This window comes from Balaenoptera acutorostrata, chromosome 9 (assembly GCF_949987535.1).
Source record: "Balaenoptera acutorostrata chromosome 9, mBalAcu1.1, whole genome shotgun sequence".
NCBI lineage: Eukaryota > Metazoa > Chordata > Mammalia > Artiodactyla > Balaenopteridae > Balaenoptera > Balaenoptera acutorostrata.
Window position 1 is genome coordinate 5,018,945 of NC_080072.1, and position 16,885 is coordinate 5,035,829.

Below are 16,885 nucleotides of genomic sequence, written 5' to 3' on the forward strand. Positions count from 1 at the left end.
GGACGGCGGGCGTCCTGGTGGGTCGGACGTGGTGGTTGCCGAGGGACCGATCCCCGGGGAGGCTCCAGGGCGCGTACCTGACAGGTCGCAGCTTTCAATGCGCTTCAGGTCGGCATCCACCCAGAAGAGCTTGCCCAGCATGTTGTCCACCACGAGGGCCACGGGGCGGATGAGGCCCGTGGTGAAGAGGACCTCACGCTCGGTGCCGTCCAGGGCCGCGCGCTCTATCTTGGCTGCTCGGTCCTGCATGTTAGTGAAGTACAGGTACCTGCGAGAGAACAGCAGGTGAAGGACGGGTGCTGCGTCCGCTACGTCCTCAGCAAAGCACCAGAGAGACTGGCCCCAGACCCTGCGGGCACCCAGCGGGGCTTCGGAAAGTGACCAGTCATATGACCCCAGCCTCTAGGGGCTGGACCCGGAGCTGAAAGGTCATGCCCTGGAGGGGCTGGAAAATGTCCCCCAAGACCTCATGTCTACCTGGAACCTCGGAATATGACCTTATTTGGAAACAAGGTCTTTGCAGATGTAACTAAGGATCAACATGAGGCCGCCCCGGTTAGGGTGGGCCCTCAACCAGTGAGAGTGGCCTCAAGAGAGAGAAGAGGCCACACGGACACAGAGAGAAGCCCACGTGAAGACGGAGGTAGAGTGGAGGTGCGTGGCCACAAGCCCAGGAGCACGTGGGGCCCCCGAAGCTGAGAAGCAGGAAGCAACCTCCCCTAGAGACTCCAGTGGGAGCACGGCCCTGCCGCCCTTGACTTTGGCCCCTGGAACTGCGAGGGAATAAACCTCCGTGTTTTAAGCCCCCGGTCTGTGGTCACTTGCGGCAGCCCCCGGGACTAGTACACGCCCCCTCCTTAGATTCCTAAAGAACCGCCTTCAGTAACTGAGCCCCCGGGTGCTGCAGGGCTGGTACTCCCCGCTGTCCTCACAAGGAAACTGAATCCCTGGGAGGTCACGTCACCTGCCTGAGGTCACAGGCAGTAGGTGACACAGTCGGGATTTGAACCCAGGTCTGCCTGGCCGTCCCCGGGCACAAGCTCCAGCACACAGTGCCTCGATGGGTCTGATTCCCGCCCTGAATGGCAGCCCCACAGGTACCTGAGGTGCTCACCATGCTCCTGCCTTGCACCCCCAAACCCTCCCCGATTGGCTTTATTTCTCAATCTCACGTCATGTGGTTTTGGCCCCCTCACCCCCCCGCCCTGGTCCTTCCCTTTGGGACCCTCCACATCTGTCAACGTGTCTCAGGTGCTCTCCCACCTACCAGAGAACCTGAGGGCCCATCAGGGAGCTTCAGGGAAGGAAGAAGCTCCCAGTCAGGTAGTGACCTCCCCTAGGCAAGTGAATACCCCGCCACCACGTGCGACGCTTTGGAAGGGGTGGTTGAATAGGGCTCAAGTTTGGCGGGATGGTACCAGACCTATGAATGACATCCCGCCTGTGCCTGTCAGCAAAGCCCTCACCCCTGCCCAGGCTTTCAGTGCAGGCCATCCCTGGGCGTCTCTGCCTCCCTGCCGTGCCTGGGAATGAGCTGGTGTCTCCCTGCAGCACTCCGGCTGTGGATGGGGGTGTCGGGGGTGGAAGACCCCTCCCGGCCCGAGAGGCCGGCATTCACGGGAGGGGCCCCGGGCACACCCCGGCGGGTGCAGCACCCCACCCGCGCGGCCCCGCACCCTCGCTCGGCGTTGACGACGATGGCCCTCGGCTTGTCGCGGTCCCCGCGGAGCACCACGCCCATGGCATCCCCATTCAGCCGGTGGACGTTGATGGTGTCGGTGGCCTCGCACGTCCAAAACAGCGTCCGGCTGTAGATGTCAACGCTGAGGTCATGCGGCTGCCTGTCCGGGTTCTGGCTTTGGCTCGGAGAGGTCAAAACGAAGGGCTGGAGGGCGGTAAGAAACGAGCACCGGCTAAAGTCACGGCGGCGAGGGCGGAGGCCTGTGCCCGAGTGCAGAGCAAATGTCAAAACCCCAATCGTGTCTGGGAACCTCTCCTTTCAAACCAGCTCTTGCCCACACATCCGCCTGAGAGTGAAGCTGATCCCTCCAGCAGCCTCCAGGAGAGATCTCGCCCATGGGCTCCAAGGCCAGGCCCCGCCACCAGTGACAGCACCGGACCCGGCTGCCTGAAAGCCACCCCACCCGGGCTGGCCGGCCTGCGCCCGCACGTGCAGAGGGACCACCCAGCAGCTGAGCGGTCAGCCCAGGATCACAGGCCCCCAGCTCAAGACATCTTCTCACTTCTTGTTTCCTTAGCCTCAGACTTTTGGATTAAGGTCCTCAAATCTTTTTTTTTCTTTTTTCCTTCCCTTGGATTCTTTTTTTTTTTTTTTTTTAACATCTTTATTGGAGTATAATTGCTTTACAATGGTGTGTTAGTTTCTGCTTTATAACAAAGTGAGTCAGCTATATGCATACGTATATCCCCATATCCCTTCCCTGTTGCGTCTCCCTCCCACCCTCCCTATCCCACCCCTCTAGGTGGTCACAAAGCACCGAGCTGATCTCCCTGTGCTATGCGGCTGCTTCCCACTAGCTATCTATTTTACGTTTGGTAGTGTATATATGTCCATGCCACTCTCTCACTTCGTCCCAGCTTACCCTTCCCCCTCCCCGTGTCCTCAAGTCCATTCTCTACGTCTGCGTCTTTATTCCTGTCCTGCCCCTAAGTTCTTCATAACCATTTTATTTTTATTTTTTAGATTCCATATATATGTGTTAGCATACAGTATTTGTTTTTCTCTTTCTGACTTACTTCACTCTGTATGACAGTCTCTAGGTCCATCCACCTCACTACAAATACCTCCATTTCGTTTCTTTTTATGGCTGAGTAATATTCCATTGTATATATGTGCCACATCTTCTTTATCCATTCATCTGTCGATGAACACTAAGGTTGCTTCCATGTCCTGGCTATTGTAAACACAGCTGCAATGAACATTGTGGTACATGACGCTTTCTGAATTATGGTTTTCTCAGAGCATATGCCCAGTAGTGGGATTGCTGGGTCGTATGGTAGTTCTGTTTTTAGTTTTTTAAGGAACCTCCATACCGTCCTCCAGAGTGAAGGCCCTCAAATCTTATTGTTTTTTAAATTTAGGGTGCCAGGACAATAGGTGTCCAGCACAGAGGTCCACCTCTCACAGCCTCTTCCCTGAGGGAGACAGGCCAGGGGTTCAAGGCCAGGTGAGGGTACAGGGCTGCCCCGCAGTGCATACCGGGAGCCCAGGGGCAGCACGTGCCCCTCGCAGGGTCTGTTCTCCCCCTCACACTCCCTGCGGGTCTCCACCCCGAGCCTCTCCCGGAAGCGCTGCTGGACTCCATGCCGTCTACTGCCTCTCAGGGATGAGCCCTGGCTTTCGGAGCCACCGAAAGAGAATCCCTTTAAAGGGGACCTTGTTTCATGAACTGACGCAGGAGAAGGAGAGCGCCCAGAGCTTCCCTCGCCTCCCTCACAGGCTAGAGGCCGACTCCCTGGTGGATCTGGTCCCCTTGGGTTCTCAGGTGACCTGACCTGGTGCAAAGGGGCTTCCCAAGCTCCTGGGCTGCTGCCACCAACAGTTTGGATGAAAAGTTCCTCCTCTGAGAAAGGAATCATCTTTAGATGATGTTCTGATCACAGCTCATTGCAGACCCTCTTAATACACCTCTTTTCAGCAGTCAATAAAACAGGAAGTCTCCTGGTGGTCAAGAAGGGGCTTGCAGCCAAAAAGAAGCCCCCTTCCCCAGGCCCAGACTCTTGGACTCAGCTGGAGAGGAACCCCCCGCCCCCAAACACACACACAGCAGTCTCTGGTCCCGCCCTGCTGGGCAGCTGGAAGCATGTCACTCGCATCTCTGCAGGTAACAACGTCCACGCCCCCAGGAGCTGCGGGCCCTAGGAGCCAGGCGTCAACTCCAGCCGGCACATTCCTTTCCCAAGAGCCACAGAGCTCTCTGGCCAAAGACCACAGCCCAGTGCAGCCGACGGCCTGGGAGTAAAGCAGGATTCCAGCTAGCCCTGGCCAGAGTCAGGCTCCTTGTGGAGGGTGGGTGTGCGGAAGCCGGGCACACGCTCATCGGAACAACCAGCTGAGAGAAAAGTGCATGCTGTAACAACACACCACCCACGTCCCTCCCCAGGCACACAGGCACGAGGACATAAACTTTACACGGCTGGCCGGTTTTATAAAACCCAAACTCCAATTTTACCATAAGGAACAGCACTAATGCCTGTGCAAAAAACTTAACAGAACCCAATTCAACGTCACAATCCACACCCCGCCCCCTCACCAGTACAAAGTGGTACTTAACCAAGTGGGAAAGTCTGCAGCAACGGCTCACGGGAGGATGCAACCCCAGGGTCCACTGATGGATGGACGGAGAAGCAAAATGTCCTCTATACAGACAATGGAGTGTTATTCAGTCGTAAAGAGGAAGAAAATTCTGATACCTCCTATGATGTGGATGAACCTTGAGGACACTGTGCTAAGTGAAATAGGCCGGTCACAAACGGACAAATACTGGGTGATTCTACTTATAGAAAGTACTTAGTGCTGCCAAATTCATAGAGACAGAAGGCAGGATGGTGGGCGCCAGGGACTGGGGGTATAGGGGGGATGGAGAGTTAGTGTTTAATGGGGACAGAGTTTCCTCTGGAGATGGATGGTGGTGATGGCTGTACAACAATATCAATGTACTTAATGCCATGGAGCTGTACACTTAAAAATGGTTAAAATGGTCCATTTTATGTAACGTATATTTACCACAATAAAAGAATAAAAAATTAAATAGAAAAACGACAGCCGAGTAGATGATAATTAAGAATACCATCCCTGGAGGTGGGGTGGTACCCCTAATAATCAAAGCCACCTTTAGCAAGAGACACAGGAAGGGAAATGAATATTTTCCAGATTAAGTGTTCCTAAAAGGGTTTTTTCTTCAAAGTCTTCCCCCACTTCTGCCGGACACCATAAAAGAATGCAAAAGAACGCCTCTCCATGGGACTTTAAGGCAATTTGCGCCCAGCAACTTTCTCAGCAGGAAGCCATGGTCCATCAATTAACACTTCCTGTTCTCCAAAGGACTCAAAGGGACTGTCACCTGCGCCCAGGGTGGGATGAAAGAAACCCATTCCCACCATTTCCACCAGGCTCTGCTCCCACAGAGATGCTGATCACAGCTGCTCGGGCACAGCTGGGGCTTTTACCATCAACCAAGGACACACATGTCAAAGGATGACTTGTTAACTTCACATCGTGGGTGGATGACGTATTTTGTCGAAAGTGAGGCCCAGTCGTACAGGCAGCAATGGCACCCAGTTCAGGGTGGGGAAGAGAAACACCTACATTACAGACACGAAAATCTTCTGAAAATCTCCACTCACAAACATCTGCATCGCTGTTCTAACAGTATCAAGATTTCACCACGATGACGTAAGCTGTTACACTGACCACTCGATTGAGAAAGAGACCATTGGGTTCTGTAGCTTTTGTGAAAAGGAGTCTTTAGAAACTGGCATGACCAGCCAGGCACGTCCTACTGGAATTCTGGCCACAGTTCCCTGTCACATGGCTGGATACGCCGGGTGTGCCCCGAGGCTGCAGTGACAATGTCCTTCCTGGCATGGGTCACAAACACCTAACACAGAAAAGTTGTCAGTTCTGCTAGACTCACATTTGGAAAACATGTATTCGTCCCCATGCAGTGATGTATCAGGGACAATTTGAGCAGAGAGCAGGTTTCGCATTCGCTTTGCACAACTGCACCCAGGAGAAACACTAGGCAAGTGTAGAGGACACAGCAGCACCGCACCGAGCAGGGGCCCACAAACACACGTGCCTCCAGCGACCCCCAGCCCCCGTGCACTGGGAGCCACGCCATCCACGCTGGGGTTACAACGGTATGTCCCCTCTCAGACAACCCTCCTTCCAGCGTTCCACAAAAACCCACAAGCTGCAACCTTCCGACCCCCATGTCCTCCGCCAACTTCAGGTCTTTTCAATGTCAAGAGCCATATCTGCTGGAGCATATATGTACCGAACCACTTCACATTCGAAGGACAGTGCCCCTGTATTGCCAGGTTCCTCTCTTTTTTTCCGTTTGTCACTGATGGCCTTTTGAGTGCTGCACACCTAACCCCCTTTCCCCCACCAGCCCTGTGGTCTGTACTGGGCGATTTTGTACAGTGCAGTGATTTTCAGAAACATGTACATTGCATTATAACAGAACTGACTATACCACTCCCCTAAAATAAAAGATAAATCTAGAATAACCAATATCAACTACCCCTGCACAGAACCACTATGGAAAGGAAAAGAAATCCCATGGGGTTTGATGCCCACCACTGCTACTTAAACAACTGCGAGATCCAGTTTCTACACAGAATCACAATCTAAGGGTTTCCCACTGCTCAGCCTTATACCTGGCAATGACATAATCGGAGCCCAATCACTGTTTACCCCAAACTGTGCCCTCTTGGCACCCCCTCTGCTAAGAAAAGGGGGCGGTAGCCTGGACGCCGCCAGTGCGAGCTCCTCGTGGGAGGGCCCCCCCGCGCCCCCCCACCAGCACACTTACCTGGGTCCCATCGTCCTTGGCGCGTTTGATGTTCTGGCGCCCATCCACCCAGTAGATGAACTTGTCCAGTGGGTCATAGTCGATGGCCTTGACGTTCCTCAGCCCGTGCAGGGGCAGGATGAGGTCTGGGCTGTGCTGGTCATCAGGGATCATCCGGCTGATAGCACACTTCTGGCTGAAGAGCAGGAAGGCGGTGGGTGCTGGAGAGAGGCAAACGGGGGCGGGCGCACGTCAGTGTCTGGGAGCCGAACAGGGAGTGGGCAGGGAGGATGCCGTTCCATTTTATGGTAAAAAGTAGATTTGCGTGTGCACCTACGAGACGCACATGGAAAAAGGCTGGAAAGACGCAAAACTGTTCCTTGGGGGTGGACTACGGGGAATTTTATTCTCCATGTTACACGTCTCTGTTGTTTCCATATTTTATAAGCGTGTGTGTTATTTTAAAACTAGATAGCCATTTCTTTTCAGATTATCAAGACTTGAGTCAGAAGGAGGGAAAGGTAGTGAACATCAAACTCCCACCCATAAGGGTGTGTGATGCTGTGGTGATGGTGGGATTCGCCAGGGGCTTCTACGTGCTCCAGGGAATGGCTGAAAACCGTGTGACGTGAACAGTGACACCGGGAGGGGACGCTCCTCAGGGCTGTCAGGACCCAGGATGGGTAGTGGCCACCATCTGCAGCCACATCAAGAGTTATAGCTGGGCCACAAGAATCCAAGTCACAGCCCTGGGTCTGCCGGCCTTGGGAGCCAGCACCCGAGTCACATCTCCTCTGGGCAGTGCGTGACCTGCACCTCCGCTTGACCCTTCAAGGTTATGGCCCCCAGTGGCAAGGACAACAGGACCAAAGAGAGCCCAAGAGTGGGGAATCCCAGGCTGTGGCCCCAGGCCCATCACATACAAGGCCTGGGGCCTCGATCAAGCCCCTTAACCCTTCGAAGCTGTAGGTCCCTCATCCACATAAGTGGGCCAAGGAAGCTCAGTCCTCTTAATGCCCAGGGCTGCGAGAGGCTCACACAATGCCCGGATGACAAAGAGCTTTACAAACTGTCTAGCGCTGCACAGAGGCTGAGTTATAACTAGCTCTCTGCTGATGTCACAGGAGAAAAGCCTGCCAACAGGACACAGCTGTTCTCCCTGCGGGCCCATGGGAAAGTCACTCTCAGGCTCTCTGAACCTCGCTTTTCTTAAAATTGAAAGTGAAAAGGCCTACCTTGTTCAGAAGGTCGGTGTGAGGATTACACAGTGGACACGAGGCCACACGCAAGGGGTCAGGGCAGGGACTCTGGAGCCAGCCTGCCTGGATTCAAACCTGGTTCAAGTCTTACCAGCTGTGTGGCCTTGGGTGGGTAGCTACACATCTCTGTGCCCAGGGTCCTTGTCTGTGAAATAGGGACAGTGATACTCCCTACCCCATAGGCTGGAGGATTAAGTGCCATAAAAAGCACTTGGAACAATGCCTGGCCCTATAAGTGGGTGCTCTCCCCCCAGGGACTGTTTTTCACATCCAAAGAGCCTCCCATGGGGCGTGCCAGCTGAGGGCTTGGACCATCTACTCGTGTCTTGATGAAGCAACAGGTCTTCCACCCAGCCTGAGCCTCCAGGTAACATTAGGCAACATGTGCAGTGCACAACCTGCCCAACTGCCCATGTGCACCAAAGTTTCCCCAGATAAAAAGCTTCTTTCCACCTTAACCGCCAGAGTCAGACTGATGATCTAATGTGGGAGTGAGGGACAGGGGGAGAGCGAGGCACTTACGGCTGCAGTTGCGGCTACTGGGGTCCAGGGTGTAATGTGAGGCACAGCTGCAGCGGTGGCCGCTGGGGACAGCCAGGCACAGCTGCCCACACTGCCCGTTGTTGTGCATGCAGTCATTGAGGCCGTCCTGGCGGGAGGAGTGGAACACCAGGATGTCCATCACAAAATCCAGGTGGCCCTGGATGAGGGTGCGGTTCCGGCCACTGGTCTTGTCAGCTCGCTCGATGCTGTGCAGGTTCCAGTCTGTCCAGTAGATGTAATCGCTGTACTGCGTCAGGCCGAAGGGGTGCGGGAGGTCATCAGCAATCACGACCCGTTCCTGACCTGCGTGGAGACACACGGGTACCGAGTCAGCAACGGGCACCGCACGGGTGTCCTGTGGGTGAACCAGTTCAACCTGCAGCCTGGCCACCTGCGTCGGGCTCATAAAGCATGTGACCGCTTTGGGAAACGAGCAGGGTCCACTGAGGGTGGATGTGCACCTGCCCTGAGGGCAGGCGATTCCCCTCTTGCAGCACAAGAGAAACGCATGCAGCATCCACCCAAACAACACAGATGAGAATGTGCACAGCAGCAACTATGTGTAACAGCCGCAAACAGGAAACAACCCAAATGTCCGTCAATAGTAGGATGGATTAGGGACTTCCCTGTGGTCCAGGGATTAAGACTCCGAGTACCCAATGCAGGGGGCCCAGGTTTGATCTCTGGTCAGGGAACTAGATCCCGCATGCCACAACTAAGAGCCCGCATACCGCAACTAAAAGATCCCACGTGCCGCAACTAAGACCCAGCACAGCCAAATTAAAAAAAAAAAAAAAAATAGTAGGATGGATTTAAAAATGGTAGGATCTTTGGGACCTCCCTGGTGGCTCAGTGGCTAAGCATCCACCTGCCAATGCAGGGGACGCAGGTTCGATCCCTGGTCCGGGAAGATCCCACATGCCGCGGAGCAACTAAGCCCGTGCGCCACAACCACTCAGCCTGCGCTCTACAGCCTGCGAGCCACAACTACTGAGCCTGCGTGCCACAACTACTGAAGCCCGCACACCTAGAGCCCGTGCTCTGCAACAAGAGAAGCCACTGCAAGGAGAAGCCCGCGCACCCCCGCTCGCTGCAACTAGAGAAAGCCTGTGCGCAGCAACGGAGAGCCAACACAGCCAAAAATAAATAAATAAATAAAATGTAACTTTATAAAATAAAAAAAAAATTTTTTAAAAAGGTAGGCTCTTCAAACAATGGAAATGACGCAGCATAAAAAAGAATAACAACAACGTGGGCGACTCTCACAGTTATTAGACTGAGTGAAAGAATCCAGACGCTGAAGAGCACACACTCTACGGTCACAGTGATAGAAAGTACTAGTACACATAGATAGAAGTCAGGGCAGCACCGACCCCTGAGGAGGCTGGCGAGATTGACTAAAAGCCTTTTGAGGGCTGGAAACTTCCCTACTTTGATCTGCATGGGAGCTACACAGGCTATGTTGATGCTTCTGTGTATGTACAAGTATCTGTACGTAAAAATTCTCCAACTTGACCACTTTTTTGTACTTGACTGTATATATACGTCAGTAAAAATTTTAAATATTGATAAAATAAAACCTTCTGCCTAGCAGTCTACCACAGTGGTTGAAACCAGGTTCTGGAGTCAGCCTGGGCCCCCCTCACTTCTCCTCTGACCAGCATGTGACCTTGGGAAAGCTATGTAAGCTTCTTGACTCTCAGACTCCCCATCTGCAAAATGCGTATTTTGGTGGGGGGGGGGCCACGCCGTGTGGCTTGTGGGATCTTAGTTCCCCAACCAGGGATCGAACCCAGGGCCACGGCAGTGAAAGCGCCGAGTCCTAACCACTGGACCACCAGGAAGTCCCAAAATGGTTATTCTTAAGAGTGCCCTCATGGGTATCCATGATAATTAAATGTAATAAATTATGATTAAAAAAACCAATGAGGTTTGTGATATAACTGTGATAAATATTCAATGAGATCATGCACGTAGAATGGTCAAAATGCCGGCACAAATTAAGTCCTTGATAAAAACTACGTGCAGAATAACATTCCCCCTCTCCCCCCAAAAGAGGTCATTCTAATATCCAGAATTTCTGAATATAGTACCTTACACGGCAAAAGGGGCTTTGCAGGTGCAACTAAATTAAGGATTTTGAAATGGGGAGACGATCCTGGATTATCCCAGTGCACCCAGTGCAAACACAAGCGTCCTTATAAGAGGCAGCAGGACAGTGAGAGAGAGGCTGGTGGAGGCTATACAGCTGGCTTTGAAGATGGAGGAAGGGCCATGAGTCAAGGATGCAGGAGCCCCCAGAAGATGGAAAAGGCAATGGATTCTCCTCTAGAGCCTCCAGATGGAAGGTAGCCCCGCCCACACCCTGCTTTCATTTGGGAACGCTGGTGCCACTCTAACGCCAGCAGCAGAGGGCTTGTGAAATGAACCAGGGTCTGATCACATGACCCGCCGAGCAGTTACACGCAGAGCACACACCTGTGTGCACCTGCTGGGACTACTGCGGCCACATGCAGGCTCAGGGCCGCGTGAGGTGGGGAGAGCGGGTGCAGGGCCCGGTGACACTCGACAAGTTCTGTCCCTCCACCTGGGCATGGGTTTCTAAGTCTTCACTGGTCAAAGTGTGTGTGTTGTACGAGCGCCTCACGTATGCTCTATTTCACAGTAAAAACGGTACCAGTGAAAACACGTTGGCGACATGGGGACATGCTTCTCCTGTACAGGAGTGGGAGAAAGCCAAATGAAGATCATACACGGCACGATTTGAAATAACGTTTTCAAAATGATTTTTAAAAAGGAAAAACGTGAAAAAAATCTTCAGAGATGAACAGCTAAAAATATTTGCTTAAAAAAATCAATCAAAAAAATTTTGAGGGCTTCCCTGGTGGCACAGTGGTTGAGAATGTGCCTGTCAATGCAGGGGACACGGGTTCGAGCCCTGGTCTGGGAAGATCCCACATGCCGCAGAGCAACTAGGCCCGTGAGCCACAACTACTGAGCCTGGAGACGAGCCATTCAGCCCACCTATGCCTCAGTTTCCTCATCTGTAAAATGGGCACAACCACACCCACCACAGGTGGCGGCAGCAGCAGCGATTAGGAAGGAAGCCAAATTCTCTCGGGTGAACGGGGCAGACCCATCACGTGGTATCACCCAGGAGAGCTAATATAACCACCCCCACGCCCCCCTCCCCTCCGGCAAGAAGTCCAGAGTCACGTGATTTCTAGGCTCAAATCCTGCCCTCACTGCTGGGTGGCTGGGAACGAGGGTCTTTTTGGTTTTGTTTTGTTTTGTTTTTTTTTTAAAGGATTTTCTTATTTATTTATTTATTTATTTATTTATTTTTGGCTGTGTTGGGTCTTCGGTTCGTGCGAGGGCTTTCTCCAGTTGCGGCAAGCGGGGGCCACTCTTCATCGCGGTGCGGGGACCGCTCTTCATCGCGGTGCGCGGGCCTTTCTCTATCGCGGCCCCTCCCGTCGCGGGGCACAGGCTCCAGACGCGCAGGCTCAGCAATTGTGGCTCACGGGCCCAGCTGCTCCGTGGCATGTGGGATCTTCCCAGACCAGGGCTCGAACCCGTGTCCCCTGCATTAGCAGGCAGATTCTCAACCACTGCGCCACCAGGGAAGCCCTTTGGTTTTGTTTTTTACCTAATCCCAGGTGTTGAGTGGTCCCAGAACAATGCCTAGCACCCAGTAGTTATTCAGGGTCAGATGGAGCTGTAGCACGTGGCCCTGGGGTCTGAGTGGCACTCTGTGACCTTACACAAGTGCCACGACCTCCCTGGGCCTCAGTTTCGCCATCAATGAAAACCTACGCTATGTGGTGTAGGGTCAAATTAGAATCCTGGCACAGGGCTGGCTGGGACCCGGCTCTCAGCTGGTGTGTAGGAAACAGCTGTCACTGGGGTCTCTATTGACACATCTACAGCAACAGCACCAGGGGCGGAAAGGGACAACCCTCAGGAGGGGGCAAGGCTGGGTCAGCACCCGGGGCGTGGCCGCACCTCCTCTGGGGCTTGGGCCTCGCGGGCCCAAGGGCACAGTGCCATGGCGGCCGAGCGCGGCCAACGCCCAGGGCAGGGATGCCCCCTCGCGGCAGGGCCCGCCGGCCCTCACCCAGCCCGGGGCGGGGACGCCCCCTCGCGGCGGGACCCGCCGGCCCTCACCCAGCCCGGGGCGGGGACGCCCCCTCGCGGCGGGACCCGCCGGCCCTCACCCAGCCCGGGGCGGGGACGCCCCCTCGCGGCAGGGCCCACCGGCCCTCACCCAGCATGTTGGATGACTCAATCATGTTGGTGTCCAGGTCCGTCCAGTAGAGACGCTGGTCGGCGTAGTCAATGGTGAGGTCGTTGGCCCGGCCCACCTTGTCCACCAGCGTCATGCAGTTGGTCCCGTCCATGAAGGCCCGCACGATCCTGGGCTTGCCGCCCCACTCGGTCCAGTAGATGTAGCTGGAAGACATGGGAGCAGGGCGGGGCAGGCTCAGGCACGGCCACCCTCACGGCAGGGCAGGGAGCACACCTGCCGCCATCTCCTCGGCTGTGCCGATGGCATCCCTGCAGGAAGCAGGGAAGGGGCGAGACCCTCGGAGCCCCCTCCACCCCACCATCCCTCTGGGAGCAGTCACGGAGCTACATCCTGCCTCCTGGGGTCCCACAGCAGCCCCCCTGCAAGCTAAGCCCTGATATTCTCATTCGGGTGCACAGACGGGGTGACCATGCAACAGCACATCCAGCCTGGGACACCTGTGTCAGGGACAAACGCTAACTAAGCTGGACAGGATGCCAGGGTGACCGGGATGGGCAGGAAGAATGTGGGCAAATCGGGGCGTACAGTCTCCTCTCCTCAAAGAAGGTAGAAAACAAGACCCCGAGGCAAACAGGCATCGTAGGGTCAGGATTCGAACTCAGCTCTGCCGTCTCCACCAACAGGTCCTCTTTCGTCGCTCTTCAGCAGTGGCTCCGGGGAAGAAATCCCCATTCCAGGATTGTGTACGTTTCACTGGTCCTTTCGCTAAAACCTGGACCTTTCTTTTTGTTCTGCCGAAATCTTCCCTTCCCTGGAAGAGCGCGCAGCAGGCAGGGTTTGGAGTGCTCCCTACACGCCACTAATGCTTTATGGTTCGAGCACTGAGTGCAGAGGAAGACTCCACCCTGGCCCCTCTGGCCCCAGGGCAGGGCCCCCAGGCTGCCTGACACATAAAAGCATGTGCCTTGCAAGGTGGGTTTTAAACCGCCGCTAAGTGGCCAGCAAGAAGCAGGAGGGGAGAAGCCCAGGACAGGAGCCCAGAAAGGACTGCATGGGACTTCCTGGCCCAGCCCTGCTCTAACCAGTTACGTGACCTTCAGTAAATCACTGAGCTTCTCTGAGCCTCAGTTACTTTTTTTTTTTTTAATAAATTTATTTATTTATTTTATTTATTTTTGGCTGTGTTGGGTCTTCGTTTCTGTGCGAGGGCTTTCTCTAGTTGCAGCGAGCGGGGGCCACTCTTCATCGCAGTGCACGGGCCTCTCACTGTCGCAGCCTCTCACTGTCGCGGCCTCTCTTGTTGCGGAGCACAGGCTCCAGACACGCAGGCTCAGTAGTTGTGGCTCACGGGCCTAGTTGCTCCGCGGCATGTGGGATCTTCCCAGACCAGGGCTCGAACCCATGTCCCCTGCATTGGCAGGCAGATTCTCAACCACTGCGCCACCAGGGAAGCCCTGAGCCTCAGTTTCTGCATCTGTAAAATCACCCACCCCTTGCAGGGCCCCTGGATGCCCAGATGAGATGACCCCCCTGGGAGCGCCCAATGCGGTGCCTGATACAGAGGCTTCCCTTCCTGCCTTCTACTCTGGGCCTCAGTGCCTCCGCTATGAAATGAACCAGATGACCTCCAAGGGTCCCGCTGGCCCCTGCCACCTCAAAGCTAGTAGCGGTCATTACTGCTCTAACCGCAGAGTGCCAGGTGGGCAGCCGTCTGCCTCGGCCTCGGGTCATCAACGCACTGGCTCATGTAGAGAGGTGACGGGGACATGCCTGCTGGACAAAAATGGTCCTCACCCTTTGGTGGGGTCCAGGGCCAGCGACCTCGGGTTGTCCAGATCCCTCCACACAAGGACCTGCCGGAACTGCCCATCCAGCCGGGCCACTTCGATCCTGTTGGTCCCGGTGTCCGCCCAATAGAGGTTCTTGCCCATCCAGTCGACGGCCATGCCTTCTGGGTAGTCGAGGCCAAACTCGATCACATGCTCCACGGAGCTCCCGTTCATGAAGGCTCGGCTGATGGTCTGGGAGCAGGTGAGGAGGAAAGGGGCACCGGTTAGAAACCAGAGTTTTTGCAGATGTCTCCTGGAGCAACTACTCATCACATTTGGGACCAAATCACCAACATTCGAGTTTTTATTATTTTTATTTCTTTTATATTTTATTTTAATTTTTTCCCAACATTTGAGTTTTTGAAGGAACATTTGAAAAGCAGCAAAATACAACCTTTTTAGAAGAAACAATTTGGTAATATATATAAAATATATACTTTATTTAAAAATATGTAAAAATATTTTATATAATAGTATATAATTTTTAAAAATATATCATTATATATAAGCTATATTATATATATATGTATCATGACCCTTCAAAATAGTTGTAACCTTAAAAAAAAAATCATTGTATCCTTTCACCCAGTAATCTTCCTCCTGAAACGTTATCCAAAGGAATGAAAACACAAAAGAGGCTTTACCCACAGAGATGTTGTTACTGTGGTATCGTTTAGAGTCGGAAAAAACTGGAAGAACATTTAAAATAAGGGAACGGTTAAGTATGATAAGGAATATATGTGCACTGGAATATTTTACACATTTAAAGAATTATGTTAAAGAGTTTGTAATAGGCTGATAAAATACCTGTTATAATGTGATGTGAAGAAAACCAGGATACAGAATTCTACGTAGCGTATGATTGTGATTATGAGAAATACTGACATAGGGAAAAACTCAAAGGAAATACACTAAAATGATGTCAATGGCTGACTTGGGATGATGGGGATATGGGTGTTTTTATTTTCTTCTTTAAACTTCTCTGTATAATATACTTTTCTCTCTTTCTACAATGAACCCTGTGACTTTTAAAATCAGAAAAATCTTTAAGAGCCATGTAATACCAACAGTAGAATGAAAGATAGGTGATTAAACTGTTTGAATTGTCCAGTGCTTTAGAACAGGGGTCAGCAGACCTTTTCTGTAAATATTTCAGGTGTCACAGGACATTTGGATCTGTCACAACCTAGTGGCACAAAAGCAGGTGCAGACGATCCATGAGCAAATGGGCACCAGTGTGACCCAATAAAACTTTATTGACAAAACACGGAGGCCAGCCCACGGACCAGTATGCCAAACCCTGCTTTAGAAGATGAAAGAGGCTTTCCTGTATTCATCCAGGATGTTTATGTTAGCACCCGGAACAAAGAAGGAGTTTGCTAAGTAAGCGGGCACTCATGAGGGAGTGGGTGGGGTGAATCGAAAAATACACGGACACCCAATCACTCTAGAAATGGCCACCTGTGTGTCCACTGGAACTGCTCATTGTAATCATTCGTGCTTATTATTAACACAGGTTCACTAATGTTCTATTGGTGTGAATCGAGTTACAATAAATATTATAGTTCTTTTATTTTTTTTAATTTATTTATTTTTTTGGCAGCACTGTGTAGCTTGTGGGATCTTAGTTCCCCGACCAAGGATCGAACCTGTGCCCCCTGCAGTGGAAGTGCACAGTCCTAACCACTGGACCGCCAGGGAATTCCCTATAGTTCTTTAAAAAAAAAAAAACCCAAAACTTTTTCTACAAGGGAACACTACGCAGCCATGAAAAAGAATGAAATGTTGCCATCTGCAACAATATCAATGGACTGGGAGGGTATTATGCTAATTCAGACAGAGAAAAACAAATACTGTACGATATCACTTATATGTGCAACCTAAAAAATACAACAAACTAGTGAATATAACAAAAAAGAAGCAGATTCACAGATACAGTGGTTACCAGTGGGGAGAGGGAAGGGGGAGGGGCAACATCACGGTAGGAGAGTAAGAGGTACAAACTATTAGGTATAAAATAAGCTACAAGGATATATTGTACAACACAGGGAATGTGGCCAGTATTTTATAATAACTATAAATGGAGTATAACCTTTAAAAATTGTGACTCACTCTATTGTGCACCTGTAACTTACATTGTACAGCAACTAAACTTCAATTTTAACCAACCATTAAAAAAACAAGGGACTTCCCTGGTGGTGCAGTGGATGGGACTCCGGGGGCCTGGGTTCGATCCCTGGTTGGGGAACCAGATCCCACATGCATGCCGCAACTAGGAGTTCCCATGCCACAACTAAGGAGCCTGCGTGCCACAACTAAGGAGCCCATGTGCCACAACTGGGGAGCCCGTGAGCTGCAGCTGAGGTGCCCGCCTGCCGCAACTAAGACCCCACACAACCAAATAAATAAATAAATTTTATTTTTTTTTTTAAAAAAGGAAGAAAACCTTTTTTCAGCCTCTGAGGC

General features: G+C 52.4%; 1 protein-coding gene across 3 annotated transcripts in view; it reads right to left on the bottom strand.

Annotated features, from left to right (window-relative positions):
• Window positions 1-16,885, bottom strand: part of LRP5 (LDL receptor related protein 5) — a 108,952-nt gene that overhangs the window by 20,141 nt on the left and 71,926 nt on the right. For all 3 annotated transcript variants that reach the window (XM_057552977.1, XM_057552976.1, XM_057552978.1), the window contains exons 10-15: window positions 14,385-14,611; window positions 12,609-12,793; window positions 8,321-8,644; window positions 6,561-6,760; window positions 1,677-1,885; window positions 78-268 (exon numbers count right to left, since the gene is read on the bottom strand). In XM_057552977.1, the coding sequence (XP_057408960.1) occupies window positions 78-268; window positions 1,677-1,885; window positions 6,561-6,760; window positions 8,321-8,644; window positions 12,609-12,793; window positions 14,385-14,611 (1,336 nt within the window). The remainder of the gene's footprint in view (window positions 1-77; window positions 269-1,676; window positions 1,886-6,560; window positions 6,761-8,320; window positions 8,645-12,608; window positions 12,794-14,384; window positions 14,612-16,885) is intronic.